The 19,459-nt window shown below is 39.4% G+C and overlaps 1 protein-coding gene across 1 annotated transcript; it reads left to right on the top strand.

Moving 5' to 3' along the window:
- Positions 1-1,377: 1,377 nt before the first annotated feature.
- LOC132783296 (glutathione S-transferase A4-like) lies at positions 1,378-18,135 on the top strand. The gene is made up of 7 exons (XM_060788433.2): positions 1,378-1,485; positions 8,676-8,782; positions 9,311-9,362; positions 12,770-12,902; positions 14,101-14,242; positions 16,873-17,004; positions 17,841-18,135. Exons 2-7 carry the CDS (start codon positions 8,696-8,698, stop codon positions 17,964-17,966), a joined length of 672 nt encoding a protein of 223 aa, XP_060644416.2. The 5' UTR covers positions 1,378-1,485; positions 8,676-8,695; the 3' UTR covers positions 17,967-18,135.
- Positions 18,136-19,459: the final 1,324 nt, after the last annotated feature.

The raw sequence follows: 19,459 nt of genomic DNA, 5'->3' as shown, positions 1-19,459 counted from the left end.
GTGTGCTCCAACCCTCATGCAAAAATATAAAAAAAATACATTTTAAAGATATTTAAGGTAACCATATAATTTTTCAGTTTATTCCTTGCACTATTATGGATTCTCTTTGTGTACAATCATTTCCTCACAACCTCTGAGGATGCCTGCCATAGATGCAGACAAAACATCAGGAGAGAATGCATCGAGAACATGGCCATACAGCCCGAGAAACCTACAACAACCCAGTGATTTCAGCCATGAAAGCCTCCGACAATACATTTCCTTACAGTTTAAAAGACATCCAAGATTTTTTTTTGCAATTACTATTTAAGACTCCAGCTATATTTACCAAAGTGCTGGCAATGTTGATTTGTTAACTTGGATTGTCACTTACAGGAATCCTCAGAGTACTGTTGGTCACTGCACTGCAAAACAAAGTATGGCAACATATCCTAATGGGAAAAGGTTGAGAATGGTAAAACCCATGTTTCTTAGGCCATCCATATTTATTATGCTGGAAGGAATAGAGAGATTTACATGTACTTGGGAAACTCAAAAGTGTGTTACTGTGCTACTGTGAAGTAGTAGCATTAAAACACTAAATGGTGGATTCTCATGAGAAGGACCCAAATCTTAAAATCACCTAATTCTTCTCGTTAAACAGGTGGGGAATATGGCTAAAATGGGACAATATACGAGTTTAGAAGATGGTCTATGAGATGGTGTGCTAAACAGAAGGCATGATCTGCATTTTGAAGGCATTCTTAGATGGATCTTGTGATAAGAACTATGTAGGCATGTTTTCCTTTCATCTAAGACAGGTTTGGTCATCCCTGAACACACTTTTAGACACACTTTTAGACCACCTTCAGGTTATCTGGGAATGGTAGCTATCAGACCATGGCATCTGATACATTAGCCAAAGAAAGCCCTCCTTCCATTATATCCCAAAAACTTTTCCCAACCCGCAACCTCCCATGCAAAGTGGAGTCCATGACATGCAAGTGCGGAGAAGAGCAAACTACTGTAGTGCAACCTGAGCCCTGCAAGATACACAATGGAGGACCTTCTTACAGCGACACCAGAGGCACTCCAAGTGGCCAGTTTCTGGTTAAAGGACATTTAGCATAATGTCAAGTTCTTAACTTTGTTTGTGGTTTTTTTTTTTAAATACATTATAACTGTATTCTCAATTCTGTTCTGACAAGATAAATAACTCCATGAAAAATTGACGGTTTTACACAATAGCTTTCACCAAATTCACGATTGACTGTTTTACTACATGTCCAAGGGTCTGTTATAGTACATTTTCCTTTAAATATTAGTAAGCCCAGCCATTTCAAATGCAAAAAACAGGTTTGAAAAATACATAAGCCAGACAGGGAAGACAGTCAGAGGGAGAGGTAGTCGGAGTCTTCCCCAAAGTAGGTGGAGTTTCCTGCATTACAAAAGTCTGAGGCACTGTTCTTGCAGACACGAGGGAAGGTATCTTGAGCCTTGCAGAAGGTAAGTATGGCAGAACAGATATTTTCTTCAACCACTAAATGCTTTGAATTCTGCTGGTGTAGGAAGAACGGATTAAATATAAACAAAACTGCTGGTCACAACAGAAACAATATATAATTTTTGCTGATTTAAGGTTTACAATCCTTGCTGTGTATTTGTAGATCTTTGACAGATGAAAGAAGATCATCTGTGAAAGATCTACAAATACACCGCATGTCAAAGCCAGCCAAGTAGGCAGAAGGCATAGAGTTGATTTGCCAAGGCAAAGGAATGCATGTACAAATTTTGGAACGTAAAAGATTAAAATATACTTAAATGTACTTAGATATATTGGAGAAGGGGTGAAATGTACTTTAGACTGCCATTCTTTGCTTTGAATCTCTTTGAATAGATTAAATACTTTTTCTCCTGCTGTAACTGTGAATTGTGTGTGTTGGGCAGGGAGTTCCGGTCTTCTGTATTCCAAACAACATTGCTTTGTACGAAAAGAATATTGTGAGAGTTTATCACAATTTATTAGAAAGTGCTGGGGGGAAAACATGTGGAATACAGTAATTTTTTTAAAAAAAAGAATATATATTTTCAGGCTTAAATGTCATACATTCAAGTAGGAAAGTACCACTGAAATCAACAGGTCTTATTTCTGAATAGGCATGTCTCCTGATGCATGTACACAGTACAATTAATGCAGTTCAACATCACTTTGGAAACCCAGTGGCACAATGGGTTAAACCCTTGTGCCAGCAGGACTGTTGACTGACAGGTCAGCAGTTCGAATCCAGGGACAGTGAGTTGAGCTCCCTCTGTCAGCTCCATCTCCCCATGCAGGGACATGGGAGAAGCCTCCCACAAGGATGATAAAACATCAAAACATCCGGGCGTCCCCTAGGCAACATCCTTGCAGACAGCCAGTTCTCTCGCTCCAGAAGCAACTTGCAGTTTCTCAAGTCGCTCCTGACACGAAAAAAAATCATTTTAATTGTCATGGCTCAATGCTATGGGATTTGTAGTTTGGTGAGAAATTAGGACAATGATAGCAAACTGCATTAATTCTGCAGTATAGAATCAGCTTAGGATTGCATGGAAAGTCTGCAATTCTCAGACCAGAGAGCAACTTGGTTTTTCTAGACAAAAAATTCAATAAACAGGTATCAGTTCTCTATGGGAAGAGACTTTCCTTGGAGTAGGCATAATGGGAGTTACTTCTAAACAAACATACTTTTGACTGTTTGCTTAAAATGTTAGCTGTTCTACATATGCTTAATGCAGCAGCGTATGTTTAAGATGAGACAAGAGTGTAGTATCTGCATTAGGATGATAAGCCTATCAGTCAGTACAGATGCTGCGGACAGCTTCTCCTTAAAGCTTCTTACTTGGAGTCAATCTAAGACAACATAACCTTTGGCTGTTCAAATATTCTTAACTTTTTTGTAAATAAAAATGAAGGACATCATGGTGTGGATTCCTCAGACATCCATATATTCTTGGCAGAGTTAGAAGCAGCGGGATGAAATGCAGAATGGTTACAATCCAGTGAACATTCTCTTGATAGTTACGTAGATTACACAAGATGTGTTTGGTCTAAGTAATCTTGAGCATGAAGCAATGGTGGCATCAGTTTCCTGTTTCAATGGTGAAGGTCTGTATTAAATCATAGGAAACAGTTCTGCATGTAAACTGTTCCTGTGTAGTTTTGCCACTCATTTTATTATTTCTTTTGCAAAGTTATTAATATAGGTATATCAGAACTGTGCCAGTGCTTCGACACACTGATCATGGTTAGAAGTATACCATAGAGTCCATCTACACAGTAGAATTAATGCAGTTTGACATCACTTTTTACTACCATGGCTCAATACTATGGAATGCTGGGAGTTGTAGTTTTCTAAGGCATTTAGCTGATTCTGCAAAGAGTGCTGGTACCTTAGCAAGCTACAACTCCCAGTATTCCATAGCATTGATCCATGGCAGTAGGAGCCATGGTGGCACAATGAGTTAAACCCTTGAGCCGGCTGACCTGCTGACCTGAAGGCTGGCAGTTCGAATCCGCAAAACATGGTGAGCTCCCATCTGTCAGCTCCAGCTTCCCATGAGAGAAGCCACCCATGAGAGAAGTCACCCACAGGATGGTAACATATCCAGGCATCCTCTGGGCAACGTCTCTGCAGACGGCCAATTCTCTCACCCCAGAAGTGACTTGCAGTTTCTCAAGTCGCTTCTGAAACAATTTTTAAAAATCCATGGCAGTTAAAGTGGTATAGAATTAGTATGGCTTCCATAGTCTTTTTCATACAGTTATAGATTTGTGCTGGACTGCTTTCCCCTGAACCCTCCTAGGGTTTTAAAAACCTATGGTCTTTTTAACCAAAATGCAACAAATTGTCTAAATCTGTATCAAATATCTTGCAGAACTTCAAGATATTTTGTTCTGAATTTGAGTCTCTACCTGCATTACATCATAGAAGATCGCTTCATTTTGTTCGTTCCTTACCGTAATATTTAATATAATAATAATACAATTATTTAACAGAAATACTAGTGTCAAAATAAGTAGTGCCCGAGTCTGTAGAATCATAGAATAATAGTCAGAAGAGGTTGCATGGGCCATCCAGTCCAACCCACTGCCATGCAGGAAAAGCACAACCAAAGTGCCCCTAACGAACGGCCATTTGGCCTCTGTTTAAAAGCCTCCAAGGAAGGAGCTGCCACCACACTCCAGGGCAGAGAGTTCCACTGCTGAACAGCTTTCAGAGTTAGGAAGTTCTTCCTAATGTTCAGAAGGAATTTCCTTGCCTGTAGTTTGAAGCCATTGTTCCGCATCCTAGTCTCCAGGGCAGCAGAAAGCAAACCTGCTCCCTCTTCCTTATGTCATACTTTCAAGCATTGAAACATGGTTACCACACCTCCTCTCAACCTTCTCTTCTGTAGGCTAAACATACCCAGCTCTTTAAAACGCTCCTCATAGGGCATGGTCTGTAGAAGTGGGAGAGACTTTGTGCACTGTCAAGATGTTTATGGAACAACTCAGTCACAGCAACATCATTAATCTCTCCATTTTTGAGGACAATGTTGGGCTTAGATCACCTTTTCATGATGGGATTAGACTATGCTTTCACCCAGGCTTTGAATGCTAGCACTTATGAGTCAACTAGGGTTTGTGCCCTTATCTCATAGCCACACCCATATAACTCCTCTCCCCGCTTTTTTGGATCAACTATTGCCACAAGAAAGCATGATGATGTGGTTAACGTTTAGCAATTTCAGGCAATACACCATTTACCAGTTTTATATTGTGACTGTGGGCACTTTCAACCAACCACTTCTCAAAAGGAAACAGGGCTAGCAAACCAGAATACAAGTGGCGAAGATGAATGAAGAAAGAGACATAAATTGTGTATGTCCCATGAGATCCTTTAATTGGCCATGGCTTATTAGCATAAGACTACAAAATTTATTTATTTATTTATTTACAGCTTTTATATTCTGCCCTTCTCATCCTGCAGGGGACTCAGGGCGGATTACAGTGTACACATATACGGCAAACATTCAATGCCAATTTTTGACATACAAACATATACAGACATAGACAGAGGCTATTTAACTTTTTCTGGCCGCCAGGGGAGCCAAAACCACAAATATTCTTAGAAACAACATGTAGCAAGCACAACCCAGTTCCAATCTGCCAATCCATAAGATTTCAATAGATATACAGTTGTCCATCCACATTTGTGGTTTTGACTTTTGAGGATTTGATTATTTACATATTTTATTAAATCTGTCTAGGAATCTCTAGGTCCTCCAATGTTACTCTATTGTCAATGTTCTCCAGGAGGAGTAGAGATTTCCAGAGAGAACACCAATATAGGACTTTCGAGGTCCTCCAGTAATAATAATAATAATAATAATAATAATAATAATAATTCCCTCCCAATGTGTGATGAGAAATTGTTGCTAACTGTGTGAGAAATAAGGTTGAACACTGTGAAAGCCACCCACTGCATGGCTATCAGCCTCTTCTTGGTAGACTCAAATTAATGAAGAGTTCCATAAGAACCACCACTCCTCTTAATGTTCCCCCAGCAATAGCAAGTGTATCACTCTGGGCAGCGAAACCAGGACATGCCAAATGGATGGCCCCCCATGAAGGTCTTCCTCCAGGGGCAAACAAAAAATGGGCAACTTGGAAGTCCCTGAACACACTCAGAAGTGGAGTGGGCAGATCAAAAGACAACCCGGTAAAATGGCACAACCCTGCCAAAACAGCACACCTTGTGTGACTGGAACAGAACAGATAACTCTGCAATTAAAATCTAGTCCACAATGCCCTGCCTCATGCACTGAGGAAGAATTGCTTAAAGCTACAGACAATGCGGTGACTGTTGCCTGTTTTTGATCTAAAATTATTTAGCTGCTTGTGTTCCCTCTATTTTATCAGTTTTATACTTATTTATGCAATACTTCTGACATGAAATAAATAAATAAAATGATTTTATTTCTTATCTGCTTCTCCCTGCGGCTCAAGGAAGGTTACAACACAATTTATGAACACAAACATAGCAAAAATTTGACAAATATACATGTTTCTATAAAAGATTTCTATAAAATACATATTAAATACACAAAACAGACATCAAACAAACAACATGAGTTTAAGTGTCAATGAGATTCTATGGTCACTTTCAACAGAACTGACACATAGGGCCATTCCACACAGCCCTATATCCCAGAATATCAAGGCAGAAAATCCCACAATATCTGCTTTGAACTGGGCTATCTGAGTCCACACTTAGATAATGTGGGATTTTCTGTTTGATATTCTGAGTTTAGGGCTGTGTGGACCATAGAGTGGTGCTGGAAAATTTCTAGTGAGGTCTTCTTGCAGATTAAAAATATATAGCAATTTCCTTCTTCACAGTTTTTCACTTTCATTGGGGTCCTGCACCTCTAACTCCAGTGAATGTGGAGAGTTGGCTGCATTTCCTGGCAAACTGTCAGAGCTTAACTAGCAATTTATCATTCTGTGCCAAGTCTCGTTTTAAACAAGCCATAGTTTGGATGAACTTCTGTTTGTTCAGTTTGAATGACAAGGGAAGCAAAGGCTTCCAGTTCCTCCACTCGGCCACAAGAAAGCAGCAGAAGAATGGAGAAGTAGTAAGCCTTTGTGGTGGGAGGCTGGGACTAAGGGCTGTTCCACACAGCCATATAACCCAGAATATCAAGGCAGAAAATCTCACAATATCTTCTTTGAATTGGGTTATCTGAATCCACACTGCCATATATTCCATTTCGAAGCACATAATGTAGGATGTTATCCAGCTGTGGGGAAAGGGGCCTAAGCTCTTCCATATTGTAATACATTGTTGGGGTTGGGTTTTTTTTGTGCAACCTCAATGTGTGTGACTTCAATGGCCGGCCAGCCCTTGAAATGTTTGCACTTAGACACTGATATTAGAGTATCATATATAAAGGCTTCTTATTCAGTTTAAGTACAATCAATCACTCCCTTTTCTCAGCAAACTACAAAGGTGGAAGGCATGGGGGAGAGACTGGGCTTCTTGTGTATTATTTCCCATGGAATTGGTAATTGGAAACCATACAAGCCATTCAGATCTAATGTTAGGGCAGGTGTATTTTGCATTCAGACTTTTGTATCTGCATACAGTAACTCCTCTTTTTTGTTCCATTGCACATTCTCAAAAGAACTAGTGGAGAATAGCACTACACTCCTGTCTAGCCATCTCAGGAGTGTAAGGAAATTCACATCCTATGGTTGGGTTAAGAGGGGCAAGCCCAAATTTTTCAGGTTAAAAAAAACCACTGGTTTAATTTTAACTGGTTAACCAAATCCCCATGCTAAGTCTATGAGACGCAAAAAATTAAGAGTCCCTCCAGAACTGCAAGCACTATCTCAAGCAAATATTGACAACTGATTCCCACTGTCACTACTTGCAGCAATAGCCGATGCAGCAAAGCAACCAAGTTGGGGGGGCGGGGTGTGTGTGTGTGTTGAATGGTCTCATTAAGGAGGCCAGACCTGGTGAAGGTGGTTGACAGGGGCAGAGCTGCAGGCTATTGAAGGCTGCTCTGCCCCCTGTTGTGCTCTTTGCTTCAGCGTGACCCTAACCCCCCCCCCCCGAAATTTTCACACACACCCCCTCAAAAATTTTCAGCCCTCCCCAAAATTTTCAACCCTCCCTGAAATTTTCAACCCTCCCCCAAAAAAATTTCTGGCTACGGCCCTGAAGAGGGGAAGCATGGAGTGGGGAATGGGGACAGAATTAAACAGTGGGAAACAATTCTAAAGTCCATCTGGCCTGGTTCTCTATCGATGCAGAAATCCACTGCTATGGTATCCCAGCGAGATGGGCATCCAACTGTTTCTTATGAAGTGTTACATTGATAGGGCTATGGTCAACACTGCCATTAGAAAAACAGTGGCAAAGCTTCTCAAGGCGGCAAATGTTAGGGGACAAGCAGCAACGGGGACAATCCTCTGGCCATTCCTTTTGAGCAACCAGGACAATCTTCATTATTAGAAAAGTCAGCTATCAATATCACAATAGCATCCATAATGTGCTCTACCAGGGGATAGAAACACATTTAAATATATTTACTTTAAAAAGTCTTACTGCAGTCAAAAGGATTTTCTTTTCCTTAAGTGTACTAGGTACTGGAGTCTTTGGAAAACTGAACCTCTACTTCTGAAATCAGAAGAATGTGCAGCCCTTTCATGCATATGTGTTTGCTCTCACTTCTGTATCATTTCTTTTTATACATGGGGATATTTACTGATTTATCCAACCCCCACCCACTAATAAAATTAAATCTACAAGTCTGTATATACATCCTGTTATCAATACTTCTTTTTCGTGTCAAGAGTGACTTAAGAAACTGCAAGCCGCTTCTGGTGTGAGAGAATTGGCCGTCTGCAAGGACGTTGTTCCAGGGACGCCTGGATGTTTTCATGTTTTACCATCCTTGTGGGAGGCTTCTTACATGTTCCCGCATGGGAAGCTGGAGCTGACAGTCAGGAGCTCATCTGCACTCTTCCTAGATTCCAACATCTGACCTGTCGGTCCTCAGTCCTGTCAGCACAAGGGTTTAACCCACTGCACCATGGGGGCTCCTGTTATCAATTCTAACTGATGGCTAATATTAAATGCAATTCCTTCCATTGCTATATTTTTCAGGAAACCATCAACTTCAAAATATGTCTGCGAAACCCAAACTTACCTACTTCAATGGCAGAGGACGAATGGAATCTACTCGGTGGTTGTTAGCGGCAGCTGGAATTGAGGTTTCTTCTTCTTTTTTAACAAAACTATTAAATGGCACTGGATTGGTTATGAACAATTAGCTCATATCTTTTTCCTTGGTTTGAACAAGAAATGTCTCCGTTCACAACTTATGTGATCAATGATGCAACAAAAAGACCATGCATAACATTCACAGATTAAGCTAGCCCCTGCTCTCCAAGCCTTCTGTATACAATTGAAGACAAGGCTTTTTAGACAAGCCTTAGACTATGTTTTGAAACCCTTAATGAACATACTTGAGGATCTAAAGATTATGTTCACCATGCACTTTATGGAACAGATATTGATTGAAGTTGTTTTATATTCTGTAGCTGTTGTTGCATTTTACTGACCTTGGTTGTTATTGCTTTTGTGTTATTGTCTTTGCACTTTTGTATTTTGAATGTTTGCCCTTTAGAGTGCTTTGTGAGCCACCCCGAGTCCCTCCAAGAGATGGTAGTGGGGAATAAATAAATAAATAAATTATTATTAAAAAACATAAATAACATAACCAATCTCTCTTTCTCCAGTTTGAAGAAGAATTTGTGGAGACAAAAGAACAATATGAAAAACTATGCAAAGGTAAAAATCTGAGACAAGTGTTTGGTTTCTCTGGATGAGACAGACAGGTTGGGAGATTGCAGTATTTCTCTGGGTCTTTGAAAATATTTAAATGATTATCTCTTGTTCCAGTCTATTTTTTGGCAATTCCCAACAATACTTTCAGATTGGTTTCTTCTAAATTCTGAGATGTATTGGAACAAAAAATTATCCTTGCCACTCTTCCTCCCTCCCTCCTTGCTCCTCCCTCCTTGCTGCTGCTTCTTCTTCTTCTTCTTCTTCTGCTTCTTCTTCTGCTTCTTCTTCTCTTCCTCTCTCTCTCTCTCTCTCTCTCTCTCTTTCTTTCTTTCTTTCTTTCTTTCTGTTTTCTTTACTTTAGAGTAAACATGCTGCCAAGTGTACCATTGAAATCAAACAGGCTGTTCTTGAACTACTCTTCAGTCTGTTTCACTTGCCATAACATAAACTTTGGGTGGAGGATTATAGGATGACTCCAGTGTTTTGTTATTGGAACAGCCTGAGCTTGTCCAAATTTGTCCACACTAAAAGGTGTGGTGCTTTAGAGGATTACGCTGCAAACCTGGTGGGAAACTAAAGTTTCGAGACATATTTATGTATGAGTGAAGGTTCACTTCATTTTCTGTCCTTTTGCCAAACTATGCACTCAAGGCAATTGACAAGAATAACATTCAAATTAATGAAGAAATATGGTTAAACATTATAACAGATTGATAACAGATCCCCTCAAGATGCCAGCCAGAGATGCAGGTGAAATGCTAGAACACAGCAATCCACCCTGAAAACCATACAACACCCCTTTGACAATAGATTCAAAATGCATCAATAAACAGAAATAACATATATGTTCAAGCATAACCTAGTTTAGATGTCAAGGACTCGCCCATATGTGTGTGTGTGTGCATTATAAAGGACAACAGTGAATAGGAAAAGCTAATCCCTCCCCTAGCAGAGAAAGCCTGGGAACATAGAGCAAGAAAGCCCTTTTGTATGTCACTCACAAATGAGCTAGGTATTTCATTACTTTTAAAAACATTGTTGTAACTCTACTACACCCAAGAAGGGATTTCTAATGCAAGTCAGAGAAGCAGAGAGAGTAAAAGGCTAAGCAGCAAAGGTAAGGGAGGGGACCACCTATTTCTATTGATTGCAAGAATTGATTCAGTGAAATACTGTTAGTCCTTCACATTCACTAGGGTTAGGGGGCCCTGGACCTCCATGAAAATAAAAAAGCATGAATTAAGAAATTGCTACCCTTTTACATGCAAGAAGACTTATTTAGAAATATCTAGGTCTTCCAGCATGACTTTATAGTCAACTTCCACTAGAAACTGACTATAGAATTGCACTGTGGAATCTAAAGATTCCTAGAGAGATGTTCTCTCTAGAAATTTGAAGGTAAATTCAGACAGGACAGAGGTGCTCCTGGTCAGTCAGAAGGTGGACAAGGGTGTGGGATTACAGCCTGTGTTAGACAGGGTCACACTCCCCCTCAAGACACAGGTTCGCGGTCTGGGGGTTCTCCCGGACTCATTGTTGACTCTGGAAACCCAGGTGTTGGCGGTGGCCAGGAGCACCTTTGCACAATTAAAACTTGAGCGCCATCCATGCCAGTAGCTTGAAATGTCAGATCTTGCCATGGTAGTCCATACCTTGGTCACTTCCCATCTGGACTACTGCAATGCTCTCTACATGGGGCTGCCTTTGAAGATAGTTCAGAAGCTGCATCTGGTTCAGAGATCACCAGCCAGGATACTAAGAGGAGTGCCATAGAGAGAGCGGACAAATCCCATATTACGGAAGCTCCACTGGCTGCAGTTCAGGCCCAGACTATTTGAAATATCACATATCCTTGTATAAATCAGCAGAAGTACTTTGGTCTGAGGGGGAGACACCCGTCTCAAGTGCGATTGGTGGAAACAAGAGAGAAGGCTTTCTCTATGGTCGCTTCCCATCTCTGGAACTCCCTCCCTAAAGAACTAAAAATGTCCCCCTCCCTCCTGTCCTTTAAAAAAACTATTAAAGACCCATCTGTGTTATCTAGTCTATGGCGAAGAGGAGGATTAGCATATCTGAGGCACATTCCTGCCCTGACAATGGATATTTACCTCAACTTGCTGATGTTGTTGTATTATATTATATTATATTATATTATATTATATTATATTATATTATATTATATTATATTAATGTTCTGTGTATTAATTGGTATGATTCATTGTATCTATTATGTTTATTTAGTTTAATCCTTGGTTTTGTTGGTTTATCAGTTATATTGAGTATGCTATTTTATGTTTTGCCTTGCTTGTCTATTTGTTTTGGGGCACTGAATGTTTGTTATTTTTGTTATTTTTTCTTGTAAACCGCCCTGAATCCATTCAGGGAGAGGGCAGGTAATAAATATTTTTTATTATTATTATAAATTTCTGGATCCTACAGCATGAATGGAGAAAATCAACTATAAATTTACACTGGAGTAGCTAGAGGTTTTTAATCAAATATGAAAAAGTACAACCTGCAAATGTGGAGAGATGACTTTAACTGTCTTGTAATTAAGGTATTAGAGAAAAATCATCTGGGAAAGGAACAGACAGTAGAACAGTGAGTCATATATTAGACTTAGATTTTACCAACATGCTATTCGTATTATTCACACATAACAATGCAGTAAAATTCCGCATTTATTTTCCTAACTTATATTGTTGTAATGAGCATTCACTCTATTCTATTCATCTTTTCACATGATTCAGTAAAATCAAGCAGAAAAGTTTGATTTGTGATCTCCAACTCCTGGATTATTCAATTCAAACACTATTCAAAAACCAACAAGAAAGTATAATTTATCTCCTGTTTAAAAAGAGGAGACATTCAAAAACAAGCAGGCCTTTCCACACAGCTGAATAAAATATCACATTTTCTGCTTTGAACTGAGATATATGGCAATGTGGACTCTGATAGCCCAGTTCAAAGCAGATCTTGTGGGATTTTCTGCCTTGATATTCTGGGATATAGGACTGTGTGGAACGGCCCTGGGTGTTCTTGATGAAATTCCTGCTTGGAGAAGTAACACACATTTATTTGATGAGAACAAAGGTTAGCGTAAAAGTATCTGAAGTCTCACGGTAAACTCCAAGGTCATGTTGCCGGCATGACTACATGGACTGCCGTTACCTTCCCACCAAAGCGGTGCCTATTGATCTACTCACATTTGCATGGTTTTGAACTGCTAGGTTGGCAGAAGCTGGGGCTAACAACGGGAGGTCACTCCACTCCCCGGATTCAAACCTGCAACCTTTCTGTTAGCAAGTTAAGCAGCACACCGGTTTAACCCACTGCGCCCTTTATAATGTATTGATATGTATATTATATTGATATGATCACTAACTTTGTTTTTCTTTTCTTTTCTAAAGATGGAGCCTTGCTGTTTGGCCAACTCCCACTAGTGGAGATGGATGGAATGAATCTGGTCCAAACCAGGGCCATTCTCAACTACATAGCAGGGAAATATAACCTCTATGGGAAGACCCTGAAAGACAGAGCTCAGTATCTGTATCGTTCCTCATTCACTTTTTCCAATTCAGACAAAATAGCACAGGAATACATGATGGCTGGGGGTGAAAGAAATGTAGATCACTAAGAAACCTTAAATAAACAAGTTGTTAGATCTTGTGCTTTAGGGCAGATATATTGCACTACAAACCCCACAATTCAAAGCTATCAATTAGAATTTGTAGTCCAGCACACCAGGAAAGGCTGAAGTTGGGGAAGGCTATTGAAAACTATGAAAGGAGCAATTTCGATTTGCACTACTAATAACCAAACACGCACTTTCAGATTTCGGAATAGGGTGGCATTTAGGGTGCTGCTTGCATTTCTCTGTTTCTTCCTTCCAATGCAAAATTGCTAGCTAACAGCTAAAAGCTGGCGATTTTGCATTGGGAGGAAGAAACAGAGAATGCTTGATTCCTGTATGTATGTATGTATGTATGTATGTATGTATGTATACTCCTGTATGGGGGCAAGAAAATAATAATAATAATAATAATAATAATAATTATTATTATTATTATTAGAAACACAACAAGATGAGTCCACAGTACACAAGATCACTCTGCTGGCTGTTGTATTGGATCACATGTCAGACGCTTCCCAAATGTCTAGGACTGTGTGATGTATTGGCGAATAATGCGTGCAGATCCCAGTAAGGTGGCCTTTTGCAGCTGGCAGATGGTAATTTTGTCAGCGCCTATTGTGTTTAAGTGCAGGCCAAGGTCTTTAGGCACTGAACCCAATGTGCTGATCAGCACTGGGACCACCTTTACTGGCTTGTGCCAGAGTCTTTGCAGTTCAATCTTTAAATCCTCATATTGTGTCAGTTTTTCCAGTTGTTTCTCTTCAATCCTGCTGTCGCCTGGAATTGCAATATCAATGATCCAGACTTTGTTTTTTAACACGATTGTGAGGTCAGGAGTGTTGTGCTCCAGAACTCTGTCTGTCTGAATTCGGAAGTCCCAGAGTAGTTTGATGTGTTCATTTTTTGTAACTTTTTCAGGTTTGTGATCCCACCAGTTCTTTATTGCAGGCAGATGGTATTTGTGGCACAAGTTCCAATGAATCATCTGACCAACAGTGTTGTTGGTGTTGTTGTTGTTGAGCTTCATGCTTTCCTGCTGTTGTCCAAAGGCTGATTTTAACTAAGCAGAATTTATACAAATGCCATTTTCTCTGCTTATCCATGCAGCATTGACATGTATGTAGAAGGGACAATGGACTTATTCCAAATGATTTTGATGTTTCCCTTCACCCCACCCGAGCAAAAGGAGAAGCAGGCTGCTACAATCTTCGAGAAGGCCACCACAAGGTACTTCCCAGTGTATGAAAAGGTATGCTGTCGTCTAGAATTTTTACTGGTAACTACTAGGGCTGGGCGGTTTCGTTTCGTTAATTCGTAATTCGTTAATAATTCGTTAATTTTTTCAATTACAAAACGATAACGAACCATTCTGGAGCAATTATTAAAAAAAAATTTCAAAAACGTTTTGTAAATGCTTCATATTTCGATATTGTATTCGTTTCATTATTGTTTTGAAGTCGTTTCGTTATTATTTCCGCATGTCTGGGCCAGTTTTATGGTTTAATTAGTGAAAAAAAATTATAATATCACACCAACAGTCAACAACAGAGGGAGAGGGAAGCTTCAGAAGGTTTTGGAGGTTTTTTAGCGTATTTCGTGGTCGCGTCCGCCATTAACGAATCGATTCGTTATTGTTTCGGAAATCGATTCGTTAATTTTTTACCATTTACGAAATTTCGTAAATATCGAACTTTTTAAAAGGAAAATTTTGTAATTATTTTAATTATCAAAACAAAAAAAATCCCAAATACAAATCGATTTTAGAAACAAATTTTTCCGTTGTTACCCAGGCCTAGTAACTACTTATTAGTTTGGATAGTGGGGATAATTATTATTATTAATAATAATTTTATTCTTTACCTACTTATCCTTGCAGCACTAGAGGGGATATAACCTAGCTAACAACACATAATCTATACACATAATAAAAGTGAAAATATGTATATGTGTGGTTGAAGTGTCTGCTTACACAGACAAGCTCTTGCCTCCACAAATAGCTATAGTTCCCACTCCTCAGGAGACTCCAATGGCCCTCCCTCCAATGACATTGCAGGTTATAGTGAGCGCTGTAAACATGTCCAAGAGCCCTGCCAATGTCCTCCACAAACACCATACTGCCTACCACCCAAGTGAAGGCTTTCATAGAGGGGCAATTGTGGCGCAGCTGGCTGAGTGTCAGCTGCATTAAGATCACTCTGACCAAAAGGTCATGAGTTCGAAGCCAGCCCGGGCTGGAGTGGGTGTCCAGCCATTGTGTAGCCCATTGTCGACCTTTGCAACCCGAAAGACAGTTGCATCTGTCAAGTAGGAAAATAAGGGACCACCTTGTGTGGGAGGCTAAATTTAACTAATTTATGAGGCCATAAAGAAAGAAGACTCCGGGGAATGTGGAATGCGGAAGAACTTCATCGGTGTCGTTGATGGACGATGAAAAGCAGCAGCTCCCCTGGCGGCCAGAAAAAAGTTAAATAGCCTTGGTGTATTTGTGTGTTAAATGTTGTTTGTCAAACTGGCATTGAATGTTTGCCATATATGTGTTGACTGTAATCCGCCCTGAGTCCCCTGCGGGGTGAGAAGGGCGGAATATAAGAACTGTAAATAAATAAATAAATAAATAAATAAAAAAGATTAAAATACAGTGAACGCAAGACGCAAGTTTAAAATTCATGATTAAATCTGGCCGGGAAAGAGATTTGAATGCCAGAATATATAAGAAATATGTTTTAACTGTCTCTTTAAGGATTTTACAGAATCCAGAGACTTGTTTGTAATATCGCAAGAACAGAGAAAGCATGGTCTATGCATTATGTGAACCTATAGAACCTTTTTTGCATTCTCTAATCATCCACTGCACTCCAAATTTCCCAATCTTCTGAATTCTGAAATAGAAAATAGAAGTGTCTTCAAGTCTCTTTTTGAGAAAATACTTAATTAACTCTGGCTGAATAACTTAATGTGATCTGCTCATAATGTTTTGGAATACGTAACTGTTAATTCCCCATCCCCCACCCCAGCTTTGAATCTCTTTATATATCTCTTTGAATCTCTTTAAAAGTCCTCAAACTTTTTAAACAGAGGGCCAGGTCACAGTCCCTCAAACTGTTGGAGGGCTGGATTATAATTTGAAAAAAGCACGAATGAATTCCTATGCACACTGCACATCTCTTATTTATAGTACAAAAACACTTTAAAATGAAGAACAATTTTAACAAATATAAACTTATCAGTATTTCAACTGAAAGTGTGGACCTGCTTTTGGCTGATGAGATAGGATTGTTGTTGTTGTTGTTGTGTGCTTTCAAGTCATTTCATACTTAGGTTGACCCTGAGCAAGGGCTGTGTAAATGACCTCGGAGGGCCGTATCCGGCCATCGGGCCTGAGTTTGAGGACCCCTGGTGTAGGCAACGCGCAGACATATCTTGCAAGCTGTGCAATGCACATATTTAAAACAGAAATTCCTTGGATGAAGTTAATCAGTGTAAGAGCTTGGCAAAGTCACTTTTTAGACTATGGTCCCTTCCACACAGCTATATAAAATCCACATTGAACTGGATTATATGGCAGTGTTGACTCAGATAATCTAGTTCAAAGCAGGTATTGTGGATATAACTCCTAAAAGAGTTATTATCATGGGGAAAAGGTGTCTCCACTGAAGCTTTATACTCAATCCTTGCTTCCACAACTAGCTAGTTTTTTTTTCAAAATCCAATTATCACATATATATAGCTGGAGTTACACTTAAAAATGTACCTGTTCTGACTTACATGCAAATTCAATTTAAGAACAAACCTAGAGAAGCTATCAGGTTCGTAACTTGTGGACTGCCGGTATAGATATCTACATACTCAAACATATTTACACAAATTTGTATTTTCTAGGCGCTGAAAACACATGGACAAGAATTTCTTGTTGGAAATAGCCTCAGTTATGCAGATGTACAGCTCCTTGAAGCTATTTTAGCAATGGAAGAGATAAAACCCGATGTCCTTGCACAGTTTCCAAAGTTGCAGGTATGACATTAATGAGCTGCATTGTGTAAATTTCAGTTTTCACCATATGTGTACCAGTTCTGAGTTATGGATTTCTCTTCCCTGCTCTTTTCAATCTCTTTAGATAAGCTACTATGATGATATGGGATCCTGGCCAATAGACCAACCTATCTGCTGATATCTGGGATATGGATGGGGGGGGGGGGGGGGGTATGAGTTTTAAATGCCAGTTTAGTATACCTGTGTATTTAATTTTGTTTTTACCACACTGCTACTATTTAATTGCTTTTTAATTGCTTTTAAACTTTTGTATTGCACCTTTTAAACATGCCTAGTGTGGAGTGTTTGTCGCTTTGAGTCCCCCTCGGGAGAAAGGCAGGGTATAAATAAAGATAATAAATAAATATCTGCTTCATACATACAAACACACGTATGAACTGTTTTGGTTCAACAAAACAACAGTTCTCAAGTATTTGGTCAACTTGAGAAGTGGTGAATGGCCTTTGTAGCTATTACCTAGCTATAGAGGATACTAATGGCTGTCAGTATTCTCTACTATCAACCCAATTTTCTCCCCACATCAGCATTTCTTCAGAGAAGTATGCTTCAACCTAGCCTGGGTTCTGCTTAGATTTTGGATTTTGTTTTAATATTCAGGGTAGACAGTTTTACTAATGGTCCATCTTATATTGCCCGATTACACAACAGTAGGGTTATCTATAGTGTATTGTCTGTGTAGGAAATTGGTTCTTTATATTGCAAAAGTGTATTGCTAAAGATCATTAAAATGTTGTGGATTTTTTTGAACTCAAGATTATGTTTTAGGATTTTTCAATTTCTAAACTCCTTTTCTTTAGGCTTTCAAAGCAAGAATAAGCAATATCCCTACAATTAAGAAGTTCCTGCAGCCTGGAAGCCAAAAGAAACCACCAGCGGATGCTGCCTATGTCGCAACTGTGTTGAAAGTACTTACGATTGAGTAAGAGCTGCCTGTCGGCCTCTTGTAAGAAGGTCAATATTGCATCACTATGTGCAGTTAAGCGACATAATCACCTTTCAGGTTAAAATGAGTAAACAGGATTGTTATACGTTGAATGCATGTAAGGTCTCTGAAAAAATATTAAACTTCCCCATTGCAGTGCTGAGTATAAATTTAGAGACGTATGGTTTCTGTTTTCTGGAGTGGGGTGTCAATTTATATGAACCAGTGTCATTGGACTCTAGTTTTCACCAGCCTCTGTGAACTTGGTAAAGGATCATGGGAACTGTCACTCAACAACACCTTGAGGGCCAAGGTTCCCTGTTCTGTTTCAGATGGTTTATAATCCTCCCAGCTGCTAAAACCATGGGTCCTGAGAGTGGTTTCTGTTGCTCCTAAAAGCCAAAAGGGAATAACTCCTTGAACTGACCATTAGATTTGCCATACAAATGTATGCATAGAATAGATGGATTACTGATCAAATCACTGACTTACCAGTCATTACACATGATATCCCCTGATGCTAGTTAGGTGCTATGCCCAGCAATGGAGGCACATAGTGCAACTATTAAACAGATATAAAGTAAAGGCTAGGCAATATTAGAACATCAAAGAGAAGCTTCCACATTTCATCTCATAAAAGTTGTCACTGCATAATAGCTGCCCCCCACCATTTTGATGCCCAAATGTTATTTTTGTTTTCTTCGCATAATAGTCACACCCACATTTGAGGCTGATCCCCTCCCTCCCTCCCTCCCTCCCTCCCTCCCTTTCTTCTTTCTCCAAATACAAAGCAGTTTAAAAATTACAAAATGGAAGTCTCTGAAGCTCCACTTTCCTTTCCTTTCTTCTTCTTACAAGGCAATGCAGTTTTTAAAAACCCTCAAATAGAGGTCTCTGGAAATCATATCTTCCCTCTTTCCTCCAAAGAACTCTATTCCAAGTTTTGTAAACTGCTTTGCCTTGGAGAATAGAGGGAAGAGGAAAGAGCGCACCTCCAAAGACCACCATTTTATAGTTTTTAAATTGCCTTGCCTTTGGAGAAAGAAAGAAAGGAAAATCAGTCCTAGATGGCTCTGCAATTTAAACAGACAGACATACCTCTTCTCGTTCCCTTTCAGAGGTAAGGCAATTTTAAAAAAAACAACATAATTTTTCTTCACATAATAGTCGCACCCCCGTTCTTTAAAAAATGGGGTGGAAAGTGTGACTATTAAGCAATGAAATACAGTCTGAGTTTTCAGATAAATGGAATATGCCAAGATATATGTCAGACAACATGATGGATCAAAAAATCAATCACAGAAAGCTGATGGGATCATTTTAGCCAAACATATCTTCAACTAATGTAAATTTCTACAGATGACAGGCCTATTAGCATCTGAAATGCCTTTTCTAAAAGGCTTGTGCTAGCCTTTTGAGCTCACAAGAGGTTCATGTCAAACATAAGGCAATTTAATGGACACAATAAATTTTGCCATATGTATAGGATGAGAC

Source organism: Anolis sagrei, chromosome 1 (assembly GCF_037176765.1).
Source record: "Anolis sagrei isolate rAnoSag1 chromosome 1, rAnoSag1.mat, whole genome shotgun sequence".
Lineage (NCBI taxonomy): Eukaryota > Metazoa > Chordata > Lepidosauria > Squamata > Dactyloidae > Anolis > Anolis sagrei.
This window is presented reverse-complemented; position numbering and strand designations above follow the sequence as displayed.